This window comes from Pleurotus ostreatus (assembly GCF_014466165.1).
Source record: "Pleurotus ostreatus strain PC9 chromosome Unknown scaffold_10, whole genome shotgun sequence".
NCBI lineage: Eukaryota > Fungi > Basidiomycota > Agaricomycetes > Agaricales > Pleurotaceae > Pleurotus > Pleurotus ostreatus.
The window spans coordinates 495,926-519,984 of NW_023503165.1; the positions used below are offsets into that span (position 1 = coordinate 495,926).

The 24,059-nt window shown below is 52.3% G+C and overlaps 6 protein-coding genes across 6 annotated transcripts; 4 read left to right on the plus strand and 2 right to left on the minus strand.

Annotated features, from left to right (window-relative positions):
* Positions 1-306: 306 nt before the first annotated feature.
* On the plus strand, positions 307-989 carry RPS14 (ribosomal protein S14, S11; the record flags this gene model as incomplete). Its single annotated transcript, XM_036771557.1, has 4 exons — positions 307-309; positions 422-590; positions 646-902; positions 963-989. 4 exons carry the CDS (start codon positions 307-309, stop codon positions 987-989), a joined length of 456 nt encoding a protein of 151 aa, XP_036626178.1.
* Positions 990-1,759: 770 nt separating this feature from the next.
* On the plus strand, positions 1,760-2,803 carry PC9H_001912 (uncharacterized protein; the record flags this gene model as incomplete). The annotated part of the gene is made up of 5 exons (XM_036771558.1): positions 1,760-1,819; positions 1,881-1,959; positions 2,016-2,103; positions 2,154-2,395; positions 2,457-2,803. The coding sequence occupies 5 exons, from the start codon at positions 1,760-1,762 to the stop codon at positions 2,801-2,803; spliced, it is 816 nt and encodes a 271-aa protein (XP_036626179.1).
* Positions 2,804-4,195: 1,392 nt separating this feature from the next.
* On the plus strand, positions 4,196-8,485 carry PC9H_001913 (uncharacterized protein; the record flags this gene model as incomplete). The annotated part of the gene is made up of 17 exons (XM_036771559.1): positions 4,196-4,235; positions 4,297-4,736; positions 4,798-4,924; positions 4,979-5,191; positions 5,245-5,580; positions 5,638-5,758; positions 5,810-5,973; positions 6,025-6,305; positions 6,361-6,486; positions 6,538-6,655; positions 6,708-7,231; positions 7,287-7,413; positions 7,465-7,661; positions 7,722-7,858; positions 7,911-8,019; positions 8,070-8,213; positions 8,279-8,485. 17 exons carry the CDS (start codon positions 4,196-4,198, stop codon positions 8,483-8,485), a joined length of 3,411 nt encoding a protein of 1,136 aa, XP_036626180.1.
* A 384-nt stretch (positions 8,486-8,869) lies between these two features.
* On the minus strand, positions 8,870-9,709 carry PC9H_001914 (uncharacterized protein; the record flags this gene model as incomplete). The annotated part of the gene is made up of 3 exons (XM_036771560.1): positions 8,870-9,176; positions 9,263-9,376; positions 9,438-9,709. 3 exons carry the CDS (start codon positions 9,707-9,709, stop codon positions 8,870-8,872), a joined length of 693 nt encoding a protein of 230 aa, XP_036626181.1.
* A 7,478-nt stretch (positions 9,710-17,187) lies between these two features.
* On the plus strand, positions 17,188-18,764 carry PC9H_001915 (uncharacterized protein; the record flags this gene model as incomplete). Its single annotated transcript, XM_036771561.1, has 6 exons — positions 17,188-17,245; positions 17,298-18,064; positions 18,159-18,214; positions 18,266-18,441; positions 18,504-18,534; positions 18,581-18,764. The coding sequence occupies 6 exons, from the start codon at positions 17,188-17,190 to the stop codon at positions 18,762-18,764; spliced, it is 1,272 nt and encodes a 423-aa protein (XP_036626182.1).
* Positions 18,765-21,315: 2,551 nt separating this feature from the next.
* PC9H_001916 (uncharacterized protein) lies at positions 21,316-24,055 on the minus strand (the record flags this gene model as incomplete). The annotated part of the gene is given in 5 exon segments (XM_036771562.1): positions 21,316-22,208; positions 22,222-22,484; positions 22,543-22,795; positions 22,858-23,262; positions 23,314-24,055. The coding sequence occupies 5 exon segments, from the start codon at positions 24,053-24,055 to the stop codon at positions 21,316-21,318; spliced, it is 2,556 nt and encodes an 851-aa protein (XP_036626183.1).
* Between the last annotated feature and the right edge of the window lie 4 nt (positions 24,056-24,059).

The window sequence follows — 24,059 nt, forward strand, 5'->3', positions numbered from 1 at the left end:
TATAGTTTTCTGAGCCGTAACACAGGTAGATGAGTAGGGTTTCGAGATAAATGGAAGTAGATTCCGTACATATACTCAAACTCGGGAAGAAGTCAACACCCAACGAGTAGTCTTATATGTCCCAAATACCTGGATTCTAGTAAAATAGATACCACTACAGACCTCTTGTACACAACGCGGCCAGATGAGAGACTTTTCCCACGGTCTCTGATCGACGGGCCAAACATGGCCTAATAAACTTTATACTGCAGGAAATTTCGCCTGGTCATCGTCGTCGTCGCCCTCCTCAAGCCAGAACTAATCAAAATGGTCAGTGGAACTTCCTATAGCCCACTCAATGCTCCTAGCGATGCTCTCCCCCTCTCCTCGCCAACAATTCGTTGTTTTCGTGATGGATGGCTAACTCGATGATCGGATGTAGCCTCCCAAGAAAGTCAAGGCCCCTCGTGAAGAAGCCACCGTCTCCCTCGGCCCCCAAGTCGCGGAGGGCGAGCTTGTATACGGAGTCGCACACATCTACGCGTCTTTCAACGACACCTTCGTCCATGTCACCGATCTGTCTGGCAAGGAAACCATCTCCCGCGTCACCGGTGCGTAGCCTTAGATCCGACTGCAATTGGAGTTGAACCGAATCGTCCTGTGTAGGTGGGATGAAAGTCAAGGCCGATCGTGACGAATCGTCGCCATATGCGGCCATGCTTGCCGCACAGGACGTCGCGACCCGTTGCCGTGAGGTTGGCGTAACCGCCCTCCACATCAAGCTCCGCGCAACTGGTGGAACCGGCACCAAAACGCCTGGCCCAGGCGCCCAAAGCGCCCTCCGTGCCCTCGCCCGTGCAGGCATGCGTATTGGCCGCATCGAGGATGTTACGCCCGTCCCCACTGACTCCACTCGCCGCAAGGTACGCCTATTGTGCCATCTGGTTTGGGTACCCGTGTAATTGACTGTATTTGTTACATAGGGTGGTCGCCGTGGTCGCCGTCTCTGATTGTTGTACCCCGGAAAAGATGCCGTGCCATCCCAATTGCTGTTATGTAGTTACAATCTCTTCGCAATACAATGTCGCCGTTCGACGCGCAACAGGTCTACAAAGCCTGCCCCGTGGTCGGACACTTGCACACAGGTTTCCATAAGTCTTTCCAATCTCCTCCTAAGTAATCCAGAACCAGAATAAACTCGATTGTTAGAGGGATTGCGAAAGAGACGTTGTGTGTATCGCATTTGCTTGAGTCTTGAGCTTCACTAATTTGTGCGGCTCCGCTACGAAGGTTCCGACCTTCTACGGGCTTATTAGGCAAGAATTCGCAGCAGAGATTTGTCGATGCGTCCGGTACTTTGCCATAGGCTTCATCGTCCCCGACGCTGGGTCGACATGAAACACTTCCCGTCGTTTCGCCTTCCTGGCGATAAGCTGAGAATGCGTGCGCCCTCTTTTACAAGCGCGATCCTTTCCCCGCTAAGACCGGGGCTATGCCCAAACGCGACAACAAACTCGTTTGATGGTAAACCTCTTACGCCTTGCTTCACTATATTTCAGGTTATTAACACGCGTAGGGATCCATGCGCTAACGTGTATCACCTTACAGCTGTCCTGGTATTCCATCTGAATGCATCAAACACGATGGTCGATGGAGATGTTGCAGCTATATAATCCCCCCAAGCCGCACTCGAACCCCCCATAGGCTGCGCCTTTCCGGGTCAGGTTTACCCGCTCCTCTTCCCCGCCCACTCCATTCACGACTCTAGCTGGCCTACAAGATGGTTTTCATACGATCACGGAATTTCCTTTGCTGTCTGCCGGTCAGATATGGTGTTTTTGTGGGTCATTGCGTGACATCGCCCATGTTCATAGGAAGGCTGAATCTTGATTTCGGTGTAGATACTCACGGTCTTAAGTATACTTGGGGGCGGTACTTTAGCAGGATTTGGCTACTTGATTGCGATATCGCAGACAGGCGGTACGTCGCATGGGTCTATATAATGGGAGTTGCGCAATGTAAACAAATATCCATAGGCGGTGCGCCTCCCGACAAAGCGGTGGAAGCTGCATTCTATATCCAAGCGGTGGTATTTACGGCCTTTACGTTTGTTTCCGTCTTTGGGTGCGTATTCGTCTCACCAAATTCACTGCATTCGACTCACGTCCTATCAGAATCATTGTTGTCATTCTGCGGAGCAAGCGCCTGATCCGCCTCTACTGTCAAATACTCTACGGCATGGTCATCGCTGCCGTTGGTTCCGGCATATACAGCATCGTCGTCGTGTTCTACGCTGACTCCAACGTCGGATGTCTGACAAACATAATAGACGATAATCCGGACGATTGCAAAGAATCTGCTATTATTGGAGGCGTCAATGTCGGGGCAATCCTGTTCGTGTGGGCCTTGGCTTCCTGTACGTCAACTGTCCGCACGAGCGTCCTGCATGCCATTGACTCACCGGCGTATTCTTCTAGATGCTTGCGTCATCGTGCCAAATTATGCGGAGGAAATCGCCGTCAAGGAGTACTTGGACAAACCCCCGACGAAGAAGCCCACTATCAGCTTGCCCACTCCGCAGATGAGCACGACGTACAACTCGTTCACGCCTACGCTGAGGGCTGAGTACGGATTCACTGACCCGCGACAATCGTTTGGCGTGCAGCGTTCGCCCCTGCCGCCACCCAATTCACCTCTTCCCCGTACACCTCACCCTCGGACACCGACATTGCGCATGTCTATCTCTCATACGGCGGTGACTCATACCCCGATAGTACATACCCCGACGATCCGTACACCACGGACAGCCACACACTTTGCCTAGACCAATGTTGAGGATCATCATTATCACTAGATTGTCAGCTATCAGTAATCGGCTCATGTGTCTTGCTCGCCTTTCCGATGTGCCGCTGTGATTGGAAGGTTGTCATTGTTCACTGGGCTCATGAACAATAGTAGCATTCTACAAAAGCCGAATATCTCTTCTTTCAACAACTTCTCTGTATGACCATCTTCGTACTGAAGCTCGACCCAACCACCATGGGGTTTGCTACTTCCGATGTCAACAATGGTGGCCTTTTTTGTCACATTAGGTGTGCTTTCGTACTCGATGATGGTTCTAATGCATGCGGAATGATGAGGGAGTCAGACATGGGGGCATGTACGGTGGGGCACGGCATAGTGATTCCGTAATGAGCTGCAACCTCAGGGCTTTGGATACGAGAATATGTAGACTCGCCCAACTACATACGCTCGGTCGTCTTCATTCAGAAGACTTCCAGATCGTGGGGAAAGAATATTTGGGTGACTTAGGTTGCTGCCATTGCTGCCACGATAGCTCTACAAAACGCTCAATAATGGGTTGCGAGTTGTAAATCAATGATATCAATAATACTGACTTGACCAGATCACTCGGGGTATCGGATTTGCAGTAAGAGTCGCAAAAGTCAAGGAATGCCTTTCGCTCGGCTGGATAGTTGTTGGTGCAATATTAGGGGATGCAGGGGGCGATGGCGGTTCATCGGTCAGAAGCCTGCTGGTGGATTGGGCAAAGACCCTGCGGGATGAGCGTGCTTGACAAACAGATAAGCATACTCTAATGTCAAAGCAACTAGTTCGTCAAGTATTTTGCATTCGAGTGCTTTGGATTTCTTGGACGCATCCAAGTGGAAGAAACCCACGGTAAAGGTTTGGTAAATGAGAGGGACTTTCTGTAGAACCCCTTTCCTGTGACAGGAGTCAGTTGGGGATCATGTGATGTGATTTTGAACACGTCTCCGTTGGCTTTACGGTTTTTACCCAAACACCACTTTCGAAATTTCTGCTCAAGCATCGGAAGATTGCTTGCATCGTCCCGGTCTTTGACGGAGCCATTCTTGGAACGTGCTAAACGTGCCTCGCCGCTCAAACGACAGGCTTCATCAAGGCCTCGTCGGAACTGCCAATGTAAGCAGCATCCTCCGAGTGGTCCATGATACTAGACTCGCGTCCGTAGGGCTTCCGTCAAGGTAGAATCTAATGAAATCCAAGGAGCAAGCCTTCATATTGCCATACCTTGGTACACCCACCTCTATGGCGCACCATTTCTTTCCCTATATCCACTTCTCGCATACGCGTACTTCGTCAAGTATGATGACTGGCTCGTTAGCGAAGAATGGACATTTGTAGCATGTGTGTCGCTTGGTGTCGGCCATGCTCTCAGCTTTCTAATGACCAAATGGAATTCTGGGGCCCGCGCATGGATTACGACGAAGAAGGTGCGTAGCCGTGTACTGCGAATGTGGAGTGTGCTAATCGAACTGTAGGCGCACTCAATAGAAGAGGCGGACTGCATTCGTATTATCCCAGTCACTCACCGCGGCCAAGGCGACATTGTCCCGCTCGTCAAGAAGAATCCACAAGATCCTGCTACGTATACGTTCAACTATCAACGTGATACCTACTCCGTCGCTTCGGTATCTCCCCTGGTCTTTCACAAACTCCCTTACCTCTCTTCCAGCAACCCCGAGCTATCCTCGTTCACAAACACGAAAGGTCTTAACCTTGAGAAGGTTCGGGAGCTTCATGATCTCTACGGCGGCAATGAATTCGATATCCCCATACCATCCTTCACCGAACTATTTGGCGAACATGCGACAGCCCCCTTCTTCGTTTTCCAAATATTCTGTGTCGCTCTTTGGTGTATGGACGAATATTGGTACTATAGTTTGTTCACGCTATTTATGTTGATTGTATTCGAGTGTACTGTCGTGTGGCAAGTGAGTTCTTTTCTCAGCGGCTTGCGCACTGTTCCGTATGGCCTCTAACAATGTCCTATAGCGCGTCCGAACCCTGACGGAGTTTCGCACTATGTCTGTTGCACCATACCCGATTCAGTGCTTCCGCGACTCGAAGTGGACAGAGATTCAAACTGACGCGCTCGTCCCTGGAGATGTAGTCTCTCTTAGTTAGTTTCTTCTCCCATATATTTTCTCCGCATGCTGACTAGCCCATATCTAAGCTCGCCTACAAACCGAGACGGTCATACCAGCGGATATTCTACTCATTGACGGCACATGTATCGTCAACGAGGCTATGCTGTCTGGCGAATCGACACCTCTGTTGAAGGAGTCCATCCAGCTGCTGGAGGGTTCTGACCGTCTTGACGTCGATGGCGCCCACAAAAATTACACACTCTTCTCCGGGACGAAGGTACTGCAAACAGGCTCATCAGGTTGGCTATGTCTGCATTCCGACGTTCGACAGGATACTAACACAGAGCTCTAGGCATGGCGACTTTGAAGACGCCGGATGGAGGGTGTCTCGGGGTTGTTTTGCGCACTGGCTTCGGGACTGCTCAAGGTCAATTAGTCAGGACCATGATTTTCTCCACCGAGCGAGTTTCCGCCAATAACTTCGAGTCGTTCATGTTCATCGGTTTCCTTCTTATCTTCGCTATCGCAGCGAGTTGGTATGTTTGGACCAAGGGTATAGAACGTGGTTTGAAGAAGTCGAAGCTGTTGTTGGATTGCATTCTCATCATCACGAGTGTTGTCCCTCCTGAATTGCCCATGGAATTGTCCCTCGCTGTCAACGCTTCCCTGGTCGCACTGTCTAAATTTGGTATGTCCTCCATCCCATACGAGGGTGCCAATGCCAATGCATGCTAACATATCTCAGCAATTTTCTGTACGGAGCCTTTCCGCATCCCATCAGCCGGGCGCGTCAATGTTTGCTGTTTTGACAAGACAGGTACAATCACTGCTGAGAACCTTGTTCTAGAAGGTATTATCGGTGTCGAGTGAGTATTCCTCTACGAAGAAGACTCGGTGGCTGATGGCCTCCTTCTCAGCCCCAAAGATCCGCACAAGTTGGTTAATGTGAAGGACACGTCTCGCGAAACCACTTTATGCCTGGCTGCGGCTCACGCTTTGGTGAGATTGGAGGACGGAACAATCGTTGGAGATCCTATGGAGAAAACCACAGTCGAAGTTCTAGACTGGAAACTGGAGAAAGGTAACGTTCTTCACCTCGCTGGAATGAGACCTCTTCACTAACATGGAATAGGTGATATCCTTGTACCTGCCAATGCCCATGCGCCACATCGCACGCAAATTTCCATTCGACGCCGATTCCAATTTTCTTCCGCGCTGAAGCGCATGTCGTCCGTCTCTACGCTCCAGGGCGGGAAGACGATTGCAGCTGTGAAGGGCGCACCGGAAACGATTAAGGGAATGCTAGCCACTGTCCCCGCTCACTATGACGACACATATAAGACGTTTACGAGACAAGGAAGTCGCGTGTTGGCTCTGGGGTTCAAAGAGATGGACCCCATGTCTGTCGATAAGGTAAGTTGTGCCTCCAAATAACATCGCTTTCAGATCAACTGAGGTGGCGGCTTAGATCAACAAACTGTCTCGGGAGGCTGTAGAAAGCTCGTTGCAATTCGCTGGTTTCCTGGTGTTCCACTGCCCGCTCAAAGCTGATGCCGTAGAGTCACTTAAAATGCTCGCAGATTCATCTCATAGGGTTTGAAAGGGTTGCTTGCTGTTTGAATCTTATGCTGACTATTCGGTATAGTGTATCATGATTACTGGGGACAATCCGTTGACTGCCGTGCACGTCGCTCGGGATGTGGAAATCGTTGACAGGGACACCCTGATCTTGGACTTGAAGGAGAACGCGGCGCACAGCAGCGGTAAACACTTTCTTTCATTTCCACATTATGAATATTCAAGGACTCTTTGTAGACTTCGTATGGAAGACTGTCGACGAGGCCAAGATCATCCCTGTTAACCCTGCTGAGCCCTTGGATACCTCCCTATTTGAGGATTATGATATCTGCATCACTGGTGCGGCGATGGCGGCGTTCGTGGACCGCCCGAGCTGGAATGATTTGGTTCAGAACACATGGGTCTACGCACGGGTATCTCCCTCGCAAAAGGAAACGATTTTGACGACGTTGAAAACGCTTGGCTACACTACCCTGATGGCTGGAGATGGTACCAATGACGTCGGGGCGTTGAAACAAGCGCACATTGGTGTTGCTCTACTCGATGGAACACCAGAAGACCTGCAAAAGATTGCTGAACATCAAAAGCATGAGAGGATCAAGAAGGTGTATGAGAGTCAGCTGAAGATCTCAGCTCGGTTCGGGCAGCCTCCTCCTCCTGTGCCCCCAGCCATTGCCCACCTATATCCTACCGCAGTCGCGGCACAACAGCAGGCAGCAGCGGATCTTCAGACTGCTCGACAGAAGAACCCAATGGAGAAGGTGTGCTGTTCATTTTGCTCGTGATGCACGATTGCTCATTCGCCCATTATTCTAGTTTGATATGGCATCCATTACCGACAAGCTGGCCGATATGGAGGGAGAAGATGAAGTCCCGAAGATCAAACTCGGAGACGCGTCATGTGCAGCGCCATTTACTTCCAAGTTGTCTCACGTCTCAGCCAGTCAGTCCTCTTCTCATCAGGCCGTACTCTAGCTGAACTTTGTTTGTCTAGTCACCCATATCATACGGCAAGGGCGATGCACGCTGGTTGCGACGATCCAGATGTACAAGATCCTGGCACTGAATTGTCTTATCACGGCGTACAGCTTGAGCGTCCAATATTTGGACGGCATCAAGTTCGGCGACTACCAGGTTACAATCACAGGCATGTTGATGTCGGTTTGCTTCTTGTGTATCTCTCGCGCGAAGGTGGGTTTGCATCCTTGGTGTTCTTTTGTGGTGAGTCATTCTCAACTGAATTCCTTCTAGCCCGTGGAGAAGCTGTCGAGAGAGAGACCTCTCGGAAACATCTTCAACCTCTATGTTCTGCTCTCCGTCTTACTACAATTCGCCCTGCACATCGCGTCTTTGGTATACATCACTAATCTTTCGCATACCATTGAGCCGTGCGTTGATACTTCATTCGGATGGTTCAGTGCGCTAATGGAAGTCTCGTAGGCCTGGAATCATAGATCTTGAAGCGAAGTTCGAACCCAGTCTCTTGAACACGGCCATATATCTGCTTGGGCTCTCTCAGCAAGTGTCGACCTTTACCATCAACTTCCAGGTTGGCTCCCTTCTCTTTCGCTCCCGCAGCCCATTGAATTCTTCATGCAGGGACGGCCTTTCCGTGAGGGTATTCGAGAGAATCGCTCGTTGTATTGGGGCTTGGTTGGAGCAAGTGCTGTGGCCTTCTCTGGCGCAACAGACTTCATGCCTGAGCTGAATCGCTGGCTCCAGATTGTCGAAATGGATACTTCGGTAAGTCGTATTCCGAAGAAGGCATGGGGTCCTCAGCATTGACCCATCACGCATGTTACGCGTAGTTCAAATTCAAGCTGACCGCCACGATGGTGATCGACTTTGTGGGGTGCTGGTTGTTGGAGATCATCTGCAAGTATTTGTTCGCGGAGCTTGAGCCGAAGCCGATGATTACGCGTGGGCGGGAGAGAAGGGAACAGAGGCGGATTGAGCAGGAGGCGGCGAAGGCTGCCTCTGAAAAGAAGACATTGTCCGAGAAGAAGGCACAGTAGACGGTAGACGATCGCTTCATTTACATTGACTCGTGTAGAGGGTTCATATAATAGTGCATTGATATTATTATGGTTGACATGTCAGCCTTTTCTGCCTAGCAAAATGGAGACTGGCCATCAAGGACTAATGTAGAAGAAACAACATCGCGAAATGCTGGATACTTGGTCGTCATCGACGCATCGGGCTCGCGCACAACTATGGCGAAATCCGGAATAGCGAGCGTCTCCTGCCTCGTCAGCTGCTACTCAGGACTACCCTTGCGCTGGATGGTGAACCCGTCGCCGCGGTCCTCGCAGGGGGCTCTGGAATTACTCAGAGAGAAAATATATAATATAGAGAAATGTTGCGCGAATAAAGAACCCACAGGCCCCTTCACGCTCTCGCTACTTCTCGGGCTCACAGATATCCATCGAGCGATCTAGGAGATCGAACATCTGCTTCTTCGTGAGGTGCTCCTCTGCGCCGCCGTCCCGGTGTCTGATGACGAAGTAGTCGCCGCGCACGCGGCTCGTGCCGTAGTCGACGATCGTGCAGTACGCTGTGTCACCCGCCGCGGTGCGGTACTGGACGACGGTGCCGGGCGGGTAGGGGATCATGGGGAAGGACGCGTTGGACGTGGCGATGGTGGGGGGAGGGATGGGGCGGTTGGGGATCCCGAGCTCTGCCTCCCGCTGCCGGCATTTCTCGGAACTGTTGGTCATCAGAGGATGCAGGCAGTCGGTGCGAGGGACGTTGATTGGAGTGAGGACCATTCGGGGATCATAGACGGCACTCACGAGTAGTCTTTGGCTTTCTTGTAGACGTAGCTTTGGTCAGCGTCTGGCAAGGCCTCGATCTCGGCCATGGACGTCTGCATGGCGAAGCCGGCTGCCTGCACGGCTACGACGGACCTGGGATGGCATTGTCAGTAATAGGAGTACATCGCGCCTGGGTGGAAACTTGGAGACGGACTGTACTGGGTCCTCGGGCGTGGCGCACTTGCAGTAGCGGTCGCAGGCGGCGAAGAAGGCGTCTCGCTTTGCGGCGTAGGCTGGGTCGCCGGGCGCGGGCATGGCGGGCGCGATGCGCAGCCATTGTTGCGAGCCTTGTTCGTGGATCTGGGTGAGGTTGGGGAGGTGGCGCGCGCGCTCGGTGTGCTTGGTGACGAGGTAGACGTACTCCCCGGTCGCGATGCCGAGCGCATCGAGGGCCGTGTAGTCGCGCTTCTTCGCGCGGGGTGGCATTGGGGCGGGGAGACGGATGATAAGGTGGATTAACGGAGAACGTTGTTGAACGTCGGAGGTCACATGCACAGAGGTTCAGCGGAAACCGATGACAAGATACTAACTAATAGGTGGCCTTGCTGAAGCTCTGTATAACATAAAATTGGCGGGGTGGTTGTCTGAATATCCTGCTCTGGAGCCTGGAGCTTCAAGTTTTGGTGTTCCGAGCAGAGCTGTTGTTGGTTATCTCCGTTAGCGCCGTATTAGTCATCCTGGGGTTACTTCCCAGGATGGGTCGCACCCTCACTTTCCTCAGTTTGCATCCTACGCTCACTGAGGTAAAGTTACGTTGTCAATCCTTGTCTACTGTAACTGACCGTTATTATCAGGATACGGTTCAGGTACATATCAATATATATAGTTTGCATCCTACGCTCACTGAGGATACGGTTCAGTTTCAACAGGTTATGGGCCCTGCCTGAACATCTTATCGCTCGAACGTGGAATCGCTTACTCACTCAGGAAACCTTGCTTCCCTCGCGAAACGCCTAATCTCGCTATCTCACGTCCTCGCCTTGCGACACGTCCGAGAAAACGCATAGAGAAACCCTGCTATTTCAAAGCTTACTTGACACTCACTTCGAAAGACACGCATATATCTTATTAAACACTACACGCGAGCATGCCCGGTAGTGCTGCACCCAATGGGGACGCGGGTCCGTCGCGGACTACGCGCGCGAAAGCGAAAACGAGAGCAACAGGAGAGGAACAAGAGGATGGGGAGCACGAAGAAGCACTCGCTCTCGACCTTCGTCATCCTGTCATAGCTGCACTCACGATTAAAGTCTGTAACTGGAATGAGGACGACTACCTCGACCTGTCAAAAGGCAACTACATGGCATGGCAGCGTCGCATGAAAATGGAGCTCGGGATGTCTGTCCCTCATGTTGAAGAATATCTCGAGAACACGATGGAGACGCTGGATCCGCTCCTGCAACCGTGCGCGGTGCGCAACCTTCAACGGAATAGCTACTCCATTGCTTCCTGCATGAAGTTCAGGTGTAGTGAGGTAGAGCAAGAACTCATCGAGGATCTGATGACGGCAGGCGAAGTCTGGGCGTTCTTGAAAAAGCGCCACATAAAGCGAGGAACTATGCACCGTGTCTTGCTCGAGGACGAATTCCTGGCTATGCGCATGGACACAGACCCGAACGGAGACCTCTTGGGTTCCTGGATCGAGATGCAGCGCCTTCACAAGCAGATCCATGCCATGGGCGAAATTGACCCACTGGCACACCTCATGGTCGGCGCGCTTTCCCTCACACGTTCGCAACCAGTCTTGCGTGACTACATCTGTAACGCCATTTCGGCTGAGAAAGATGGTGATCGCTTTACGGCAGAGCAAGTCACGGAGCGTATACGCCTCACGATGCAACTCGCAAAAAGCAATTCCGCGACTGCACTTGTCACTACAACGAACACGAACGGTAGCTCTAAGCGGAAGATTGCTACTTGCACCAACTGCGGAAAGCGGGGGCATGTCCTGGAATCGTGTATTTCCACAGGTGGTGGCATGGCAGGAAAGACTATTGCCGAGGCGCAAGCCGCTATGGGGAAGAAAAAGAGGAAAGTAGATCCCCCGCAAGCAAATCTGGCTTCTGCTCCTGTGCCGACGTCGTCTACGCCAACGCCGAATGCAGCGAATGTATGCGTCAGTCAAGGACATACCTGGGTCGTGCATGGATCGCAGGCCTTCCTTGTCAGCTCACCTACACCACAGCCCGCGCCCCTTGGCCCAATACCAGCACCTGCTCAGAACCTCAATGCAAACATGTACAGCAACTTCGCCGGATGTGCAATCGAGCCGGATGAAGCATACACGATACCACCTCCTACCCCCCATCACGCCTGGATCGCAATAGCTGGACCTCTAACTACTTCGCTCGACTGGGCATTACAGTCGCGCCAGGTTTCGGCAGATGCTATGACTGCAGCCATAGTTGAACACACCACTCGCCATCAGGAAATGGATCTTCACCGAACGCCGTGGTGGCTTGATAGTGGCGCATCTACCCACATCTCCCCGGAGCGGAGTGATTTCTTTGAGCTGTATCCCATTGCACCTCGTAGTGTTCAGGGTGTTGGCGGCTCGTCCATATTTGCTGTGGGCATAGGAAAGATCAAGCTCTACGTCGGGCGAGGTCGCTCTCTCATCTTGGACGACGTCCTATTCATCCCGACATCTTCTGTCCGCCTCTTATCCATTTCAGGCCTTACTCGTTCCTTGCAATGCCAAATCACATTCAAAGCTGACTTCTCAGTCGCCATAGAAAACAACAGTGGTGCGCTTATAGCATCTGGATCCCTCACATCGCGAAACCTATACAAACTCCATTGCACGAAGACGGCATCGGAACACGCAATCCTTTACTCCGCCGCGGCCGATATCGAGACTTGGCACAAACGGCTTGGTCATGCGAACCACGATGCAATCCAGAAGATGGCAGCGAACGGCATGGCTGAAGGTATACCCACCTCCTTCTCCAACAGGCCGTCCTCATGCGATAACTGCATTCTTGCCAAACAGGAATGTAACTCGGTACCCCATGAACGCACGCATAAGAAGGCGGTGAGGAGGATGGACATTGTATATGTGGACCTCACTGGCCCGGAAGACGTTGTGTCGGCCGTCGGAAACCTCTACCTCATGAACATCATAGATGATTTCTCCCACATGTCATGGACAATACCTCTTAGAAATAAATCGGAAGCGCTACCCAAACTCCAAAACTGGCACTTACAGGTCTCGCGTGAGGTTGGGTACAATACAGGTGTCTTCCGGACGGACAATGGCGAACTCAAGTCTGCGGCAATGGCGGCGTTCTGTGCAAGCATCGGCGCTGTTCATCAATACACGGCGCCATATACGTCAGCCCATATTGGCATGGTCGAGCGACTCCATCGCACTATCATGTCCAAAGCGAGGGCCATGAGGATCCAGAGTAACGTTCCACCAAATCGTTGGGATGAATTCTGCCTGACTGCTGGCTATCTCTCGTGCCGCACATATAGTCGCTCAGTGGGGATGACTCCCTATGAAGCTTGGCATGGAGAGAAGCCAAACTTGTCCCATCTTCGCGAAATTGGGTGTCGTGCGTTTGTGCTGATCCAAGACAAGCATGTGCCGAAGATATATGCACGCTCTATTGAGTGCATTCTCATTGGATACTCCCCTAACGCCAAGGCTTATAGATGCTATGATCCAAAGCTACGCCGAGTTGTGGAGTCGTTCCATGTCAAGTTCATTGAGGAGAAGGACATTCAAGGATTACCAGACAAGTCTTTGCCGTCAACCTGCTCACCACCCCACCCTGAAGAGCCGCCGACACCGGAACATGAGCCACTGGAACATGTCCGTTGTTCGACTCGTCGTAAACGACCCACCGAACGGCAAGCAATGTCGAACGGCGTACCTTTTGTAACGAATCTTCAACGTACGGTAGATGAGATCAAGGCCTCTGAGGAATCGCGACAGAAAGAGAGAGCAATGATTGATGAAGTCAATACACTGCTGGACAATCCAAGCACCCTGTTCGTTGGCGACGTGGCACAACACATTGCCTCCTCACATCGGGACGGTGTTCTTAACAGCCTACATGCGGAGTCGACGAACGACATCGAGTTGGTGAGCACTGCGTTTGCCGCTGTTGCTGATGCTCCACCTGTCTTCGAGAACGACCCTACTCTTCAGCAAGCGATGGCATCCGATGAATGGCCGGAGTGGAAGAAAGCTATTGCAGAAGAGGGGGGGAGCTTGAAAGATATGGAGGTATATGTGCCGGTGTTGAGAACCGAGGTTCCACAAGGCAAGCGAGTCCTCAGTGGCAAGCTGGTACTCCACCGAAAGCGAAACGATCGGGGCGAAGTCGTACGACATAAGGCGCGGTACGTCGTGAAGGGCTTCGAACAGGTCTTTGGAAAGGACTATTCAGATACTACCTCACCGACGGTCAGAATGGAGAGCCTTCGTACAATGCTTCATGTCGCCGCAGCTGAAGATTACGATATTCAGCAAGTCGATATCAAGACGGCTTTCCTATACGGTTTGCTGGCTGAGAACGAGGAGATCTACATGGAGCAAATTCCAGGACTCGATGACGCAACCTTCCCTAACGACTTGTATGTGTGGCGCCTCCAGCGGGGACTCTACGGCATGAAGCAGGCAGGACGTGTTTGGAATAAGGAGATGAATCGCAAAATGGTCTCGTGGGGATTCTCGCGACTGCCGGCTGATGCCTGCGTCTATGTACGAAGGAAGGGAGATGACTTTGTATGGGCTGGAGTCCATGTCGATGACTTCGTCAACATTGCAAACAGAAAAACTGCGAACGAGGATCTCAAACGGGACATGCGTACTGCGTGGACCATCTCGGACCTGGGTGAGGTTGGGTTTTGTCTGGGCATCAACATTCGTAGGGACCGTGTGGCGAGGACAATCATGCTCTCTCAGGTGGCTCTCATCGAAAAATTGGCCTCAGTCGCTGGGGTGTCGCTCCATGTCAATCCGGTATCGACACCTATGGATTCCAAACTGAAGCTCAAGCGACCTTCACCAGACGACACCCTGACGGTTGCTGAGGCTTTGGCACTCAGCAAACTGCCTTACCGCCAGGTCGTTGGGACAATGATGTACGTGGCGATGGGAACTAGGCCAGATGTCGCGTTTGCGGTGTCAATGCTCGCGCGCTTTCTTGACTGTTACCGAATGGAACACTGGCTGGCGGCACTACACTGCACGAAGTACCTGATCGCGACAAGGACACAGGAGCTAGTGCTTGGCGGTAAGGCTCCCGTGCGGTTGCGGGGTTTCTCCGATTCTTCTTGGGGCGACTGCCCAGAGACCAGTCGGTCAACAATGGGATACTGCTTCACGCTTGGATCTGGCGCGATCTCCTGGTCTTCGAGGCGACAAAAACTGGTCACTAATAGTTCAACGGACGCGGAGTATGTGGCCATCAATGAAGGATGTAGGGAGGCGATGTGGCTACGTGACCTTCTGGAGCAACTTGGCGTGCCTTGTCAGGGAGCGACACAAATCTACGGTGATAATAATGGTGCCCTTGCGCTCACAAAGGACCCCGTATTCCATGCGCGATCGAAGCATATCAAAGTCCGTTATCATTTCGTTCGAGAGCAAGTCGAGGCCGGAGAGATAGACTGTGTGCGCGTCGACACAAAAGAAAACACGGCGGACGTCTTCACGAAGCCTCTGGACAAAGGACCGTTCACGCAATTCAGACAATGCCTTGGTGTGTGTTGAGGGGGAGTCTCCGCGAGGGGGAGTGTCCTACAGTTTCTCTTTCCAACTCTTTCCGACCTTCTTTTTTTCTTCTTCTTCTTCTTTGTCTCTCTTCTTATTTACTATCACCCTTTTTTTTCCTACCCTTTGTACGGTGCACCCGTCGAGGGGGAGTGTTGGTTATCTCCGTTAGCGCCGTATTAGTCATCCTGGGGTTACTTCCCAGGATGGGTCGCACCCTCACTTTCCTCAGTTTGCATCCTACGCTCACTGAGGTAAAGTTACGTTGTCAATCCTTGTCTACTGTAACTGACCGTTATTATCAGGATACGGTTCAGGTACATATCAATATATATAGTTTGCATCCTACGCTCACTGAGGATACGGTTCAGTTTCAACAGCTGTACAAACGAGCAGAGCTCAAAGTAAGGTTTCTGTACGTAATTGAAAAAGCTAAAGCTAAAGGTCGAGCGAGTTTGATCCATTATGGCGTGTAAAGGTGGGCTGCGATAGCCTTCTTTCTACACCTTACAGTTGCAAGTCTCACCTGGCGTGCATTGCTTCCGATGATAATGAATTCAATGTGAGCACTTATTCCTCTCTCTCTCTTCTCATCATGTACCTCTTCCCATTCTCTGTAAGGGCAACCTCAAGATGGCCGACAGCGCAGGCCTAGCAGAGGGAGAATCCAAAGATATGAATAAGACTAACTACAATACATGAGAGAGCTGCTCACCTAGCAGAGGGAGAATCCAAAGAGAACAGGATAAGGATTCTCCATGCTAGGAAGCAAAGTATATACTGTAGTAGCGTGAGAGGAATGCAGGATAACTGTACAGTACACCAGCCACAAGTCTGAGCGAATATCACAAGGTACAAGGAAACATGTGATAATGAAGTGGAGGGTAAATGCACAGGAGTCGTGCCAGCGACTTGGGGAAGTAAGGGCGAAGAGTAATGAAGTGGGGGAAAAGGATAGAGGTAACCCAGACGAGCCCCAAAGAGTATAGACAAGTCCGAGCGAGTCTGAAGTGTCCGAAACGAGTCCGAGCAAGTCTGAAGTGTCCGAAGTGCGGGAAGACTCCGGAGTCACCGGATGCAGCTCGGATGCAAAAAGAGTGGGTGGAAAGGAAGTGGAAAGGAAAGGGAGCGAAAAGGAATGAAGGGGAATGAAGGGAATGTAGGTAAGAGTCCATGAGATGAAGGAAAGGAGAGAAAATAGGAGTGTCCCCTTACATTCTCCAGCAAGAAGAGAAAGGCCGAGTCGTATCAGAGTATCCACAATGGTTAGTTGTATGTGCTGCCTCATTCCGGGCACCTCTCAGCTTCCCCATTGTAGAACAAATCATCCAAATGTTGCGCATGCACCTCCACATGACCATGACCATCAGGACATGAGTCAGACACGCAGTCTGCAGTAGAACTTCATAGAAGTATCTTACTAATGATGTGAGTCATACTGACTCATACCGACTCATACTGACTAGGTATTGACTGCACATCTATTTATATCTTAGGTAGATAGTAGTATATAAGGAGCCTGTATCCATCTACAATCTACCAAGTGCTCTACCAGAGAACTTACCTAAGTGTGTGCATCAAGACTACATAGCTACTAGTAGTACTAGTTTTATAACCAGTGAGTAGACACTAGTCTTTCACTTAGCACACACTCATCCTCCCCGTTAAGGTTGATGGACAGATGCTCGTGTAGAAATAACTGTTTCTTCACGGTTACTCAGGTGTATGGAATAGCAGTTGACCCTCGCAAACACGCAAGGGACTACATAATTTAAACTACCTATTTATCTATGTGTGAACAATCAAATGTATCTACATATAAGTACATTGTGATTACCTAAACACATGATGCAATTTGGAGAACACTTGAAACACGTAACCGCAAATCCAACAGCTCACTCAACACCAAATACCACTTGATTGCTTCTACTCCCTCAGTGTTGCTACATGTGGTAGTGTAGAGACTCTAGGGGAATTGGCCGAAACCTGCTTCCGAAAGAATGACTTCAGGGACCTAATTTACCATTTATCTCCACAATCCCTTCCTCCGAGCCTGGTGATTTCCGCTGTTCCCAGCAAGGAGAGACTTGGCTATGTGTGTACCTTTGTCAGGTGCATCGCAAGAAGAGTCTACATGGAGGAGCAAATTTTGGAGATTGCATCCTTAAAGGACATCGTGATGTTGGATTGCAGTTTGGACGACATACCAGATCACATAGAAAAGTGGTATGCAAACAGTGAGTTTGACCCTTCCCTCATCTCTGGGCAAATGTTCACCATCATTTGAAGTTGGCATTGAAACTCCTTTCGCCATCCCAAAAGATTCGTATATCAAGGCTTTTGCAAGTGAATACATTGGTGAAGATCATGTGGCGCTCTGTCAGGCAATGGACAACACAGTGAACTTCACTTATTCCCATTTTCTTCCTATCGTCCAATTGTCTGGAATGGGAAAGTCAAAGGCGGTACTGAAGGTCTCGGAGGATAGGGTGATCCTTCAGGCCTGTATTCGCCCTGGCGACGAATCCCAAGGGAATGCAGTCCCTGCTCAAGATCGGCAGGTCTATCGCTACCTGACAAGTGCCCCCAAACCTTGTGAGGGCAAAGATTGTAAGAACTACTTTGCGGCATTCTTAGTTGCCCTATTCAGGTCCACCTTCAAAATCATGCATAACCATGGGCTGGAAGACGAAAAGTGTGCCACCAAACACCTTTTGACAGTGTTCACTGATAATTGCACGTGCCATCAGTTCTGGGAGGACGTGGTTGCTGCCGCTGAAGGGCTCAGGGGAGGACAAGTCACAGTATCCTGCTTGGGATTCTATGCCCCAAAAGAAGAGATGAGCAAGAAATATCAACAAGGCTTCCCATTGTTTCTATGCCTTCATGAAGCCCACTCACTCTTCAGAACTAGTGACATAGCAAGCAAAGAACCCACCTTGTACTCCCAGTTGAGGTCTGCCGCTGCGGATCTCTGCGGCTGTGACTACTTCCGCTTCATTGTGCTGTCTACTTTCTCCGGTCTCCACACAGGCACCTCCTTCAGACGTGGCCCCGTCTGCATGGGAGGCAGAAAGTGACCTCCATCCACCTTTTTGTCTCCTTCCCCTGAATGTCCATTGCAGAAAGGCACTGCTGAAGTGAAACCAGGTTTCCCTTGAAGAATGTAACAGGATTGACTTCATAACCACTTTTGGATGTCCTTTGTAAGCTCCTTCTTAGTGTTCTGATTGTCCGCACTAACACACAATTGGCAGGTGGCAGACCTTTTTCAATGTCAATGGGCCTGATCTTCCTCATCTGATGGATATGATAAAGACAAAGATCCTTTGTTGGGGGTGGCCTGAAATAGAGGGCAAGTCACCAGTGGCAGCTGCCATCCTCACCATCCTTTCCTCAAGGCTTTATCTCACGGCTGCTGTAACCCCTGTGGGTGGGGCCGTGGAGCTTGAGGCCATCAGGGCCCATCTGCGAGTCCTTTACTCCATTGACAAGCTCAGAGAAATTTTCTTCTCAGGTTCACCAAGTGAGCCCATCATATCCATTGCCTGCGCTGAACTTATGCACATAAGAACTGACTCAAAACCTTATTTTTGCTTCTGGGATCATGTAATTGGCCACATTGCGAAGCATGAAAACCATGGTGGCCACATTGGCGAGCTCATCAGCCGCACCTTCAGCATTGACGCCATGGATAGGGTTATCCTCGAAAAATACCCCTCAGAGGCCACAGATCCACCTGTTTTGGGAAGCTGATCAAAGTCCTGGACTACTACCAAAGTCTTCTGCGACACAACTTGTTCAAAGCACTCTGCAAATCACTTCCCGCCAATGCCTCTTGTCTATCGTGCGAGGACAGTTCTATGACCTTCACTAAAGCCTTTGAAGATGCATACCTTCACTTTTCGCACTACGCCAGAGTGGCTGACTCAGCGCCACTCCAGGTTGACTATCTGTGGGCTTTGTTTGCCCAGGGTTGTGCCATTCAGACACATCCAGGGCAAGTGTTGATGGACAGAGCCTTAGGGCCCGGTCTGCTCGTCGAGATGTTAGTCCCTACCTGCCAAATTTGGCTCCCACGGTTGGACCAAACCTGGCCCAAACCTACTCCAAACTGACAGTTTGGTCTGCTGTACCAGGGGGTTTGCGGGTGGGTTAGGACCTTCCTGTCACATTATTATGTCAGCGTTAATATACCTGGTGGCACCTTGTATCAACTGCATTATCTATTCCCTCCAATAAACAGTACTATAGCTTGTGGTGCTTATTTATTAATGAATGTTAGTGGTAAGATAGCAGGACGAAGAAGTGAAAAAAGGACAATTTGTGGCTCGAACCTGCAACCTTTCCGTGCTAAAAAGTAGGACTCAAGCGCGCAAACCGCTAAACCAACGTGCCACATCATAAACTCCTTTGAACTAGTATATCACCTACTGAGCCGGGATACTTCAGGTTGCCGACAAGAAATACAAGAAATACCGAAAGCAGAAGTTTGCATGTATTTACTTTGTATCTATTGCCGCTTTCCCACCACGATGTCTGTGACTTATTTGTGACGATTCCCAAGCGCCCCGAGCAGACTCCAGCGCTAGGTTTTGTCAAGTTCAATCTCCGCCAACCCCAGGCCCGAGGGACTGACATCTCGACAAGCAGACCGGGCCCTTACCTATGCATTTTGGCGAAGGGTCCATTGGACCCTCACAGACATCTGTCATCCTCGATCAGGACAAATCCGGTGCTTCCCCAGGGAGAGTCGAAGCCCAGGACCAAAATAGTCCACACCTGCACGTCTTTAACGGACCAAAGGGCCGTCCTTATATCGATGCCGTCCATTGTTATAGTCCTGAATTCATTGCTCCCAACTTTCCACAGCCGGGAGGCTTTGTGCAGGCATCACTCGAGGCACCCCGCTATCGTATCACCTTGCGCGGGCTGGAGTCTTACAAAGCTGTTGAGATTGACACCCGCTTGAAAAGTCAGCTAAGGGCAATGATCGACATGTCGTACAATCAATTCCTCGCTGGCTGTCAAGAACACAACCAGCCTTACTTACGAAAGATGCAACCATATTTAGACGGAACACCGGACGCTACGGGTTGGTTTTCTCAAGTTTAATACAGACTATACATGCCCTTGCTTCGCTACGTCTTTAGTTCCTAGCCACTTCATCCAACGTTCTCAAACTTCTTCTACATTGTCCCACGTCTCGTATATCATCACTGCGCCTGTTCTCTCGCATCGTTCTCTTTGATGCTGATATCTTCTATGCCATGTTACTACACGGATTGTGTCACCGTCAGGGGAGTGGGTTTACGACCGTACGACTGGCCAGGATTTGCACTGCTCGCAAGTCGCAGTGGTAATCAAGGATAGCGACTACCCCCGTTCTTCTGAGAGGATGACTCCAATCCCGTCGTTCGCCTGGAAAGCAGAAGGAGTGGCAATCCGGAATGGGGCTGATTCGTGCATTTAGCATTTGGAGGAGACAGCACCAGGCGAGGCGTAGTCACTATTGGGCTGAAGGCCATGTCTTCAAAGGATACATGGATACACTGGTTACGAGAGTAAGTATGCCCAGTCACTAAGCACCGCATCTCGCCGGATGCGCACCGCGCTCGGCATTTCGTTTCTCGAGTGACACCGAGCATACAATACGCCCACCGCCTGTCCTATAATCTATTAGTACGCTGTCCAGCAACGCGTCGGCCAAACACAGTGCAGACTCGCCCGCGCGCAGAGTCCCCTTCATCTTCATGGCATCCCTGCCGCCCCTGTCATCCCTTCACCACTTCACCGCTGCACCACTTCGCCATATTGCACACCGACTGCACTTCTACTTCAGCACACGCCCCCATACGCACGCGTACTGGTAACCGGTACATACACTCTGAAGCTCAAGCTCAAGTTTGATTTTACGAATCTCAGGTCTACCAATACAAGGAGAGGGCGGGGCGGGCGGCCTGATTCAGCATTCAGCATTCAGCATTCAACATTTACTGGGAGCATACCGTTCGCTGGGAGCAGCATTCAAGCATTCAATGGGAGCAGGGAGCCTGATTTGGTGGGTCGGTGGTTTGGTGGTTTGGTGGTTTGGTGTTTCGCTGTAGTTTGCTGTTTCGTTACGTGTACAAATTACGATTGCGGCTCAAAGGCCGGGCGTCGACTGGCTTGGACGATGGAGTGCTGATACCATTCGTAGAATTCTAGAATTCATAGGATGTATATGTGCGAGGTATGTTATCTACGATGGACTACGAATCATGAATCACGAATCACGAATCACGAATCACGAATCACGAATCATGAATTAAGAATTGAGAAGCATCCGCGGTATGCGGGGTATTGGGCGTACGCGAACGGTAAGCGGCGTACGCGTTGAGGAGGTTGCAGAGGAGGGACGCCGCGAGGAGGAGGAGCGTGAGGCGCGCGGCGTGCGCGGCGAGGCGCTCACCGCGTCTGCGCACGCGGTTTGGCGGCGTGGGTCTCGTGGTTCGCGTTGTGCGCGTTGTGCTGGCGTCCCTGGCGTCCCTGGCATCTCTGGCATCCCTGGCGCGACGAGGACGCCTGGCACGCCTGGAGCCCTCCGCGGGGCCTGCGGCGGGTGTGGGTGTGGGTGTTCGTGCGGGTGGGGGTGGGAGGCGGGTGCGGTGGGAGAGCGATGAGAGGAATGGGAAGGATGGGAGGGAGGAGAGGGAGGAGGAGAGGGAGAGGAGACACCGCCTGAGGGGATACACGACGCGCAGGAGGAGTCGTGTTCGCCGTATCCGGGGGAATGCGCTGCAACTCCTACATGAAGAAGATGGGCGTGGAGACGGAGAGGAGGAGGAGGGTGGGGGGAGGCCCGACTCGATGTCCCTCTCGGTAGCTGCGTGCGCTGGGTGTGTGGTGTGGGAGGTTGGGGTGTGGGAGGAGGGGTTGGGGTAGGAGGGGTAGGAGGGGTTGTGGTAGGAGGGGTAGGAGGGGGAGGAGGAAGGAGCAGCGCGCGGGACCGCGAACGTGAACGCGAACGCGAACGGCGCGCGTCCTGCGCGCGCGTTCTGGTGTTGGGAGGGGTGTTGGTGCTGGGAGGAGGAGGAGGAGGAGGAGGAGGAATCGTCTTGAGAGGAATGGGAGGAGAAATCGTCATTGTCCGTGAGATCGTCGTCCTCGTCTGAGGAGGGGGAGTAGGAGGAGGAGGAGTGTGTAGGTTGAGCGGGGTGACTGGGGTGAGCACCGGTGGTGCGGTAGAGCGGTAATAGGGTCTCCCCATCCCCGTCCCCGTCCTCGTCCTCGTCACCCCAACCACCGCCATGACCCCCACCGCCCCGTCCACCACCACCGTTTCTTACGAAGGAGGAATCAGGAGGATGATTAGCTGAATTAGTTGAGGGGGCGAGGAGGAGTGTGAGGAGGGCGGCGAGGAAGTGCGCGCCGTCGAGGTGCGGGAGGGGGAGGAGGTTGAGGGTGTAGAGCGAGAGGGAGGCGAGGGAGGTGTACCTGGTTATATAGTGCGGGTTAGCAACGTGGATATACCGATGTAAATGTATCCATATACAAAAAAGGGAAGATATGAATGTGAATGTGAATGGGAAACTTGAACGTGTTAACGACGTGATCGGACGTGTTTGGGAGATGGGAGGGGAGAAGGGAGGGTGTGGGAGATGGGACGTACGTATACAGCAGGCGCGCCCCAGGTGCGAGGCGGGCGTATGCGCTCAATAGTAGTGCCCACCCCCACTTCCCTTCATTGGGGGAGCGAAGGAAGAGAGGGGGCGGGAAGGGGAAGGGGAGGCGCTGGGTCGTGTGCACTGTGGACGAACGGCAGGGGGTTAGTGGGGTTGTGTAGTAGGGGGAGGGGGGAGAAGAGTACCTTGGTCGTAGATCTCGCGGCGGGGGCCTGTCCATAGTAGCGTTTGTAGCTGCATTGTATTCTGTCGTTGAACATGGTATTGGGCGGAGGTATTAGAAGGAGAGGAGGCGAGGATGGTGATGCGGAGGAGGTGCTCTGCGGGGCGGGGCAGGACGCATGTATATGGGTCTTCAATAGCTTGTGGACCTGAGCAATCGCGTGCAGAGGAGCAGCGTTTGTATGGGGTTTTGGGCGTGGGAGAGAGGTTGGGGTAGGGAGGAAGGGGGGGCTGTGTGAGGATGGGGATGGGGTCGATGCATCGACTGGAGGGAGTGGTGTTCAGGGCATCGAAGCAGGCGAGGTGGGAGGAGGGGTCTGGTGGGGAGTGGGGGCTGGGGGAACGGTCGCAGCATGACGTCGGCGCGTCTGTAATGATAATAGTTAGTTGGATGGGGAGGCAGAAAGAGAGGGGCGTACTGAGGAATTGGGGAGAGGGGAGACACCAGCCGTGGAGGGGGAGTGTGTCTGGAGGGCTGTCGTACGGCGAGAGGGCAGTGGGAGGGGAGGGAGCGAGGAGGTAGGTGTGCCACGGGTGTGGATGGGACGGGTGGAAGAGGGGATAGTCGTCCAGGTGTGTGATGACGGTGCCCGTGGGCAGGTACGGACGGAGGACCGAGTGTGCGTCGACACTGAGCACGAGGGCCCCGACGTGGGAGAGGTCTGTGGAGGGGAGGAGGGCAGCGAGGCGGGGCAGGGCGGCGAGGAGGAGGAAGGTGAGCAGGTTGTGGAACGGGCCTGCTGCAATGATCCGCAGTTGGCCGCGGAGAGAGCAGCGGGCCGCGAGGGGAGGCAGCGCGACAAACGCAGAGGAGAGCGACAGGCCGGCGCTGAGGAGCGGGATGTTCTCGACGGCAGCGGCGATGGCGTGGCCCAGCTCGTGGATGCACTGGCACACCACCACACACAGCACGATGATGGGCAGATGCGACAGCGGCGTGGTGACCCCGGGGATGATCGGCTGCAGCGTCAGCGACCGCTTGCTGGGCGACGGCGGCGCAGACGCGAAGAAGGACGAGTAGATGACGTAGTACCCAAACACCACACCAGCCACCCCGCACACACTCCCCACGTCATACACCCCCCGCGCAACTCGGCTGCCTCTCACCCGCCGTCTCAGTCTCCGGTGTGCGTTGTTCAGCGCCCCAGTCCGGATCTGCATACAA